Source organism: Geosmithia morbida (genome assembly GCF_012550715.1).
Source record: "Geosmithia morbida isolate 1262 chromosome Unknown scaffold_15, whole genome shotgun sequence".
Taxonomy (NCBI): domain Eukaryota; kingdom Fungi; phylum Ascomycota; class Sordariomycetes; order Hypocreales; family Bionectriaceae; genus Geosmithia; species Geosmithia morbida.
This window is the reverse complement of record NW_023336202.1, coordinates 391,174-399,946: the sequence shown is the minus strand read 5'-3', so window position 1 is coordinate 399,946 and position 8,773 is coordinate 391,174. Positions and strand designations below refer to the sequence as shown.

The following is an 8,773-nucleotide window of genomic DNA, read 5'->3' as shown; positions in this document are numbered from 1 at the left end:
CCCCCCTTCTTCCTTCTCCCCCGCCCCCCGGCGCGCGACATCTGACATCTGACACTGACAAGGGTGCTACTGATACACGACATGACGTCTCTAATTACACAGCACCTCCAACCTACTTACTTGTACATCAATCACTGTTTCATTTTGTAACATGTCACTTCGCAAAGAGAAGGGGGAAAAATGGGAGGGGGAATTGACACAGTATAAGTCTATCGTGACTTTATCTTCACCGTTAAAAACGCTAACGGCTTTTTCCCCCAATCCATCTCTTCTTTTCCCCTTTTCTTGTCCTCCTTCTCATCACAGCTGTTTTTGCTCTAACCCCAAATTTGGAAAACGCCCCAAACAGCCAGCCAGAAACACGACAGAGTATATATACATATAGATATATATATATATATATATATACGGGATTGCACGCCGATGAAACGACAACAACAAACAACAAATATATATACGGGTATCCGTCATCCATCACACGCTTCCACCCTCGAGCATAGCCTCCCGGGCTCCCCGGATATCCTCCAGGCGGATACCGCTGCGGTCGCACATGCTCCTGAAGATGCCGTCCTCCTTCTTCCACAGCTCCAGAGGCGTGTCCAGCTCGGCGATGCGGCCGGCATCCATCACGCAGATCCGATCGTACCCGACAATGGTGCGCAGCCGGTGAGCGATGCACAGCAGCGTGCGCCCGCGGAAGCCGTTGGCGATCGTGTTCTGGATCTTGGCGTCCGTCTCCATGTCCACCGACGACGTCGCCTCGTCGCACACAATGATGCGGGACCCACGCACCAGCGCGCGAGCCAGCGCCATCAGCTGTCGCTGGCCGAGCGAGAAGTTCAGGCCGTCTTCCTCTACGGCCGTGTCGAGACCGATGCGTGACGGGGACGGGTCGTTGTTGCCGTCCGTCGTCGCCGTGGCCGCCGCGATGTCCTTTTCGCCGGTCGGGGCGGCCGTCGTCGTCTCGGGCCCGGCGTCTGCGGGGACCAGATCTGCCTGGCGGAGAGCAGACCACAGCTCCAGGTCCGTGTGCTCGTCGAACGGGTCGAGGTTGGTGCGCACCGTACCCCGGAACAGGGTCGGATCCTGGGGGATGATGGCCAGACGCGACCGCAGGTCGTGCAGGCCCATCGTCGAGATGTCCAGGCCGTCAATCGTGATGGACCCGGCCGAGATCTCGACGAGGCGGAAGAGGGTGCTCATGATGGAGCTCTTGCCCGCACCCGTGCGGCCCACCACGCCGATGCGCTCGCCTCCCCGGACATGCATCGACAGGCCCTTGAGGACGAGGGGCAGATTCTCGCGGTACCGCATCTCGACGTCCCGGAAGACGATCTCGCCCTTGTCGGGCCACGACGGCCTCACCTCGACCGTGTGCAGCGGAGCCTCCTCCTCGAGCTGGGTGCCGTAGTGGCGCAGACGCTCGACCGCGTTCATGCCGTTCTCCACCTCGGCCAGCTGGCGCACGCCAAACTGCATCATCTGGACAATGGCCAGGATGTAGCTGAGCACCAGACTGGAGATGGACGGGTTGACGTCGAAGCGCGACGTGACCACGAGGACACCCACCACCAGGACCAGCAGGTTGCCGATCATGTCCACACGGATCGACAGCCAGCGCTGGTTGGAGAAGGTGAGATAGTAGGCCGCATTCATGTCGTCGATGCTCTTGCGCAGCGAATCCACGAAGCTCTGGCGCAGACCATAGGCCTTGATCGACGCCACGCCCGTCAGGCCCTCGCCAAACTTGGCGAACACGTTGGATCGCAGCACCGACTCGAACCGCTTGACCTCGCGGGCCGACGCTCGGTAGTACGACGCGGCAAGGATGAAGAGGCAGTACAGAGGCACCAGCGCCACGGCGAACCAGTGGAAGTAGGCGATGATGAGGGCAAAGATGCCCGTCACGCTGACCAGGGTGAAGAGGTACATGCGCATGGCCTCGGTCAAGTTGTTGTCCATGACGTCCACGTCGCGAGAGAAGCGGTTGGTGATGCGGCCGAGGGGCGTCGTATCGAAGAAGGACATGGGAGCACGCAGGACGCGCCTCACGGCTTCGGCAAGCATCTTCTTACTCGCCCTCGTGCCCATGATGGACAGCGAGACCGAAAAGAGGTACATGATGACGGCCTGCAGCACAGCCAGTCCCGTGTATATACCGATGTAGGTGTCCCTGGTCAGACCGAACTCGTCAGAGGTCCAGTACGACAGCCAGAGACCGGTCATGATGTTGGAGCCCTGCGCCATGAGGAGGAAGACGAAGACGACCACGGCATTGAACAGAGACCCAGACGCCCTGACAAAGTCGAAGTACACAGACCAGGGGACGCTGGACTCGGCCTTCTCTTCCTGCTGCATGAGGCCTTGGGCCTTGTTCTTCTTCCTCTTTCCCGGCGGGACGTCCTTGTTCTCCGCTTCCTCGTCCTCGTCCTCGTCGTCGCCTCCGACCTTCTTCTTCTTCTTCTCACCCAAGTCTGTCGTCTCCATGAGAGTCCGGAAGCTGGCGTGCTCGCTCATAAGCTGGTCAAACGTACCGACGGCGTGGATCTTGCCGTTGTCCATCCAGACTATGCGGTCGCAGCGGTTGAGCACCCAGAGCTGGTGCGTCGCCAGGACACGGCACTTGTTGCCCAGAAGGCCGAGGATGGCGTTGTCAAAGATGTGCCGGCCGACGTGGGCATCGACGGCGCTGAGCGGGTCGTCCATGAGGATGATGTCTGCGTCAAAGTAGATGGCTCGCGCAATGTTGAGACGCTGCTTCTGGCCACCAGAGATGGTGATACCACGCTCGCCAATCTCGGTCTGGTCGCCGTTGGGAAGCATGTCCATGTCGGCTTCGAGGGCAGCTCTGGAGAGGGAGGCGTGTTAGCAGAACTGTCAAAACATGGCCGCACTGGCAGAGGTTGCGGAGGGAGTAGGCCAGCTTACGCTCTGACGACCTCATTGTACCACGCCCTATCGTATTCCTTGCCAAAGAGAATGTTGTTGCGGACCGACGTGTTCTGGATCCAGGCGTACTGGGGGCAAAAGGCTCTCGAGGCACCGAGAATAACCTCGCCGCTAGTCTTGCGCATGTCTCCGGCGAGGGCGCTGAGAAGAGAGCTCTTTCCGCTGCCGACGGTGCCGATGACGGCGATGAGCTCGTTGCGGCTGACGTCGAGGTTGATGTCAGACAGCTTGAAGGGCTCCGGCTCACTGGCCAGGATGCTGGTGGCGTCGTCACCGGCCGTGGATATTCCGGTTATCTTGTTGGCGTTGATCGCTCCGTTGCCGGCACTCTTCTTGCCAGCCTTCTTGTCGTCGCCCTCGGTCTCCTGAGCGGCGGCCTGCTCCCAGGTAAAGTTGGCATTGTGCAGCTCGATAGCATTCGGCAGCGACTCGACGTGCTCGAAGGCCTCCTGCTCGTCCTCCTCCATGAAGAACTTTTCTATGCGGCCCATGGAGGACCAAGCATCGATGGCCTGGCCAAGAACAAGCGGGAGGATGTTGAGGGGTACACGGAGGGTGTTGAACAGGGCCAGGGACGAGAAGATCTCGGCCGGGCGCAGGCCAGGGTTGGTGAGAGAGTAGGAGATGAAGGACAGCATGGAGGCGAAGATGGGCATGGCGACGCCAATGGCGTTGATGGCATTCCTTATGGCCAGCAGGACCTGGATGGAGTGGATCTCTCTGCTCCTGTACTCACCCAGACGCTTCATGAAGGATTGCTCCCAGCCAAAGAACTTGACGAAGCGGACTGACTGGATGATCTCCTGGGTCAGAGACACGCGCTGGTCCGTAATCTTATTGATACTCTTGCGGCGGACGAGTAGGCGCCGAATGGCAAAGGCGAGGAGCGGGGCTGCGACGATAATCAGGCCGAAGCCGGCCAGGGCGTTGTATGACAGGTTGACGATGAGGAGGGCCAGGGTGAGGGCAATGGAGATGGGCGAGGACCAGAGCATATGGATGAGTGCCGAGGCCTGATCGATGCGGTAGGTGTCGACACTCATCAGGTTAGTGATGCGACCGTTTCCCCAGCCAGCGACGTCCTCCTCGGGTCTGACGGGCTTCTTCCTGTCCTTGGCCTTCTTTCCCGTCTCGCCCTCCCTGCTGTCCGGACGGGTCATCTCTTTAGGGTTACCGCCGGCCTTGGCGCGGGCCGAGATGAGCATTGCCTTTTCATAGATGAGACCGATGAGGATGCCACGGGACTGGCCGCCCATCATCATACCGCGGTAGATGAAGTGGTTGACTCCGAAACTCTGGAAGACCATCATGGCGGTGATGCCGAGGGCGAAGCCGATACCGTTCTTGATGGGCGGACTGGGCTGGTCGCTGTGTTGTGCGAGCCAAGCATCGGTGGCGAACTGGATGAGATATCGGAGGGTAAAGGGGGCGAGGACCTGGGCAATGGCAACGAAGGAAGCCAGGCTGGCGCCGAGCCAGAACTCGAAGAAGAATGTCTCGTGGAGTGCCATGAAGAGAGGATGCTTATCGCCTCTCGCAACACGCCTCTTGAACGAGGCCCTGAACTTTTCCGTCAATGGCTCGACAGCCCGATCTGGGTTGATGGCCCATATGTCGCGCTGATGCAGCTGGCGCTTGTAGCCAGCCTGCAGCAAGGAAACTGCGAGTCAGCATGCGTCTTCGACCGATACCGAGCGTGGCATCGGGTAGAGATGGGACAGCCATATCTCTAATATCTCTAGGTGCCGGCCATGCTGAGGAGGGCGAATGTTGTGCTTACCACCATCAGAGGAGTCATCCACTCAAACGTGATGAGACTCAGGATGTTTGCGCCATATTCCCTCGAGACGGCGCGCTCTCCCGGTATGGGAGGGGTCTTACCCCAACGCAGAGGGTTCAGCCTGCTGTACCATGACTTCTTGGCAAGCTTCTGGGAACTGTTGGTCTGCTGCCTCGTAGCAGCGCTGGTGTCGGACGCATGGCTGGCGCCGGTGACGACAGATGTCAGTGGTGCGGTGACAGGTCTGGTTTGGTCGACGACCGAGTCTTCCTTGGGATGCGACAGACTGGATGAGGCAGAATCACGGCATTCTATCTTTTCATATTGCCGGTCAACGTCTGAAAGCGCGTCGTTGCCGGGGCGTGTCTCATCGCGACTGTATGTGGGTTCAATGACGGCAGCGAGATCATCAGCGGGGTCGAGTTGCTGCTGCTGCTGCTGCTGCTGCCGCTGCTGGGACTCCCTGTCAGGAGAGCCTGGCATGGCCGGAGGAGGAGGAGGAGGAGGAGGAGAGATGACCGTCGTCTATCGCGAAAAGTAAAAGCGAGGAAATATGAAGGTATAGTGAGATGAGACTACAGTGTTGTCGGGAGATTTGAAGAGGCGGTGGTATTATTGGATTGGTAAGTTGGCTGGTCCGGTGGGTGGCGGCGGCAGTTTAAGAACGGTGACGGACCGGATTTCGTACACACAAATACGATACGAGTTCTACAAGCAGAGAGTGGGAAGGAACTCGGCAGTGACCTCCGAATCAACGGGAAGGGGCGAGTTACTCGTACATTAGTAATAATACTCTGTAGGTTTTGCACGGTGGGGATTCCGATAGGAAGAGAAGGGGAGAGAAGATCAAGAAGAGGCAAGAGAACAAGGAAGCAAAGACGAATATTCGATGAGAAGAGGTAGGGTAAAAGATAAAAAGAAAGCAAAAGCACGGAAGTCGGGTCTTGTTATATGCACCGCAAACAAATATGGTTTGATACGGATTATTGAATCGAAGCAGATGAAGTGGCACTCTTAGAGGAAGTTTTCTCTTTTTTTTCTTCTTTTTTTCTTTTTTCCCTTTTTTCCTTCTTTTTCTTGGTATGCACATCTATCTACTAGTACGAGTACAAATAGTGGTAATAGCTGCATTACATGCCACTGCGCGTAGAACACCCTGCTAGGTCCCTTCTACATGTACTGGTACATGCAGCATTAATAGAGGAGGTAACTGGTTGCGAACAACGGGATATCAGAGAGCGTCCGAGGTCTCCAATTCTGCATCCAATCCCCACCCTTAATCCTATTCCCAATCCCGTTCGACTCTTATCGGAATTCGTGGAGGCCGCAAAGCACAGACAGGAAGGTTACCCTTACAAAGCATCCCTCACTCCTCTGCACGCCAAGAGCGATAGCATAGAGGCATTCTCCTCACCGTCAAGGCTGCGTCATACACACGCGGACAATCTGAGCTGTCATGACTAGCGGGCAGTCTATCCATGACGCTAACAGTACGAGCAGCATCGTGAAGGAAGGAAGAAGAAAAAGCAGACTAGCAACTAACGGTAATAGAAGATGTTACCAGGTGGTCGGCCACATGTGGCAGGCTCCGGCTTCGATGGCGGTTTTGCCGTGTTGGCAGGTGTGTGGACTTTGGACAGATATTTCACTCTGGGCATATTCCACAAGTCGGCATCCCGTGTTTAAGTAGTACGGAGTATTTCCCACGGATAAGACGGCATCAGAAGGGGGAGGGGGAGGAGTGTTGGGGCATAGGGAGACCACCACACCTCGCTTAAAACAGCGTTCGTTTCGAGGAGACGCATGCCAGAAGATACAGAAGCACGGGTTGTTCTGAGAGTTCCCTGGGTTTACGAGTACAGGTCGTATTACCTGAGCAAGGGGGCCTTGTACCCTTTTCGGGCGGACTATCGCTCTTATGTCCGGTCAGCGGACAGTACCGAGACCCTTGGCATCGGACTTCGGTACACTAGTGGATCCGTAATTCTGGATTACCAACTTGCATCACGTGCAGCGACTCATGGCAACGTAACGTAACGTATCCATCCACCCCGCTCTAGTTTTATCGATAATCCTCCCTTCTAGATCATTATCGCTATCGTTATCGATAATCAATCCCGGGAGAAGAAAGAGAAGCAGGGAGGAGGGGAAAAAAGTTACCCACCAACCACCAGAGCAAAGCAACCGGATTCCGTTGTCAACCACCAAGCTCAAAGCTCAGCACAAGGTCAAGCGAAGCCATGGCTACAGAGAGCGCCATCCCCTCGACGGCCCTACCCGGCCACATTCTCGGCCCGGTGTCCCGCTACGCCCCCGGACCGGGCACCCATATCCACGGCTCCAACGTGGTGGCCTCCCTGATGGGCCAGGTGTCGGTGACGGCGGCGCCCAGGCAGCCCGGGCCGGCCAAGCGCCTCAACAAGATCACGCCGATCTCGGCGCCTACCGGACTGGCCACCGTCTCCGTGGCGCGGCACGGGCGTAGACGCGAGGTCCTCCCGGACGTGGGCAACGTCGTGCTGGCCCGCGTGCTGCGCCTCATGCCCAAGCAAGCCATCGTCGTCATCCAGCAGGTGGGCGACACGGTGCTCCAGACCGAGTGGCAGGGTGTCATCCGTGTGCAGGATGTCAGGGCCACGGAGAAGGACAAGGTCAAGATTCACGAATCCTTCAAGCCTGGAGACATTGTCCGTGCCAACGTGGTGAGTAGCTCTTCTCGACCCCAACAAGAAGAGGATGAGCGAGGAGGAGGAGGAGACTTGATTTGCTAACGCGGGTTTATTTTTTATTTTATTTCTTAAAAAAAAAAAGGTATCCCTCGGTGATCAAGCCAACTACTACCTCTCCACGGCTTCGAATGAACTTGGCGTCATCATGGCCACCAGCGAGGCTGGTAACGATATGGTGCCCATCAGCTGGAAGGAATACAAGGACCCCGAGACGGGAGCCACGGAGCTGCGAAAGGTTGCTAAGCCGAGCTGAAGCAGTGGCGAGCATTTGAAATTACGCGGCGGCTTCATCCTCTTACATATCCACAATACCAATCCGACGAGGTCCGCTCTCTCTGTGCGTCGGGAACGACGACGACCACCACCACACCACTCCCCTTGTCAGCCCGCCAAGCCATCGTCACGGGGGGTTAACAGATAATCGGATGCTTGGTCTGCCTGGTCTGCCATCTGACAATGGGGTTCACCTCTACAGGCCTATGGTAGAAAGCGGGCCGTGACATTTTAAGCTTACAAGCCGATGCCGGGGTCCCCTTTCACAAGGGGGGAGGAGGTAAGCCATGCTCCCAGACCAGGGGCGGCACGGGCTGCGCAGCAATCCCTCTGGGCTGCGCAGCAATCCCTCTGGGCTGCGCAGCAATCCCTCTGGGCTGCGCAGCAATCCCTCTGGGCTGCGCCGCTCGGCATTGAGGAAAAAGAACAGTCGGATGTTTCGTCATGCCCCGTGTACCATCGGCACCGAGTACGGGTACGCATGACAATAGCAGTGAAGGATAGAAGTAGTGCATGTATACGTATTACTATACCTGCGGTTCTCCGTATCGACAATATATGCCCCCCTCTTTATTGACAGACGCAACCTGATGACGAGACAAGGGAGAGAATCCCTTGTCCGTGCATATTGATTCAGAGTCTAGTACGGCCACGATGGTTGAGTGTTTGTACCGTGCCACGTATTATCCCACGGGATTGCCCTGGGGCTGCTGACGGTGTAGATGTACGAGCAGCAGATCAGAACGCGCTTTCATTGTATTGGCTGGCATGATTGGATTCACAATCTTTACGGCCAACAAGTCTCTCTTGGGGGGTTTTTTCTTTTCCTTCCTTATTTCTTCGTGACATCGGGTGCGTTAGTAGATATCCACAAGGGGATATCCACATTGGCAACAGTTCTTGTCCTGGGCTTGATAATGTATGTGCTTCACATGTAATCTGTACTTGTACGGAGTAGAGGTGGTAATAGTGGGAGCAGTGACGACGACCTGTTATTGTCATAGGGAGAGCCCACCTATAGTCTATAGAGCAAGGACCAGGG

At 56.7% G+C, this 8,773-nt stretch overlaps 2 protein-coding genes across 2 annotated transcripts; one reads left to right on the top strand and one right to left on the bottom strand.

Annotated features, from left to right (window-relative positions):
- Positions 1-474: 474 nt before the first annotated feature.
- GMORB2_2971 (ABC-type multidrug transport system, ATPase and permease component) lies at positions 475-5,212 on the bottom strand (the record flags this gene model as incomplete). Its single annotated transcript, XM_035464947.1, has 3 exons — positions 475-2,848; positions 2,929-4,595; positions 4,730-5,212. 3 exons carry the CDS (start codon positions 5,210-5,212, stop codon positions 475-477), a joined length of 4,524 nt encoding a protein of 1,507 aa, XP_035319185.1.
- A 1,757-nt stretch (positions 5,213-6,969) lies between these two features.
- GMORB2_2970 (exosome complex component CSL4) lies at positions 6,970-7,711 on the top strand (the record flags this gene model as incomplete). The annotated part of the gene is made up of 2 exons (XM_035464946.1): positions 6,970-7,431; positions 7,541-7,711. 2 exons carry the CDS (start codon positions 6,970-6,972, stop codon positions 7,709-7,711), a joined length of 633 nt encoding a protein of 210 aa, XP_035319184.1.
- Between the last annotated feature and the right edge of the window lie 1,062 nt (positions 7,712-8,773).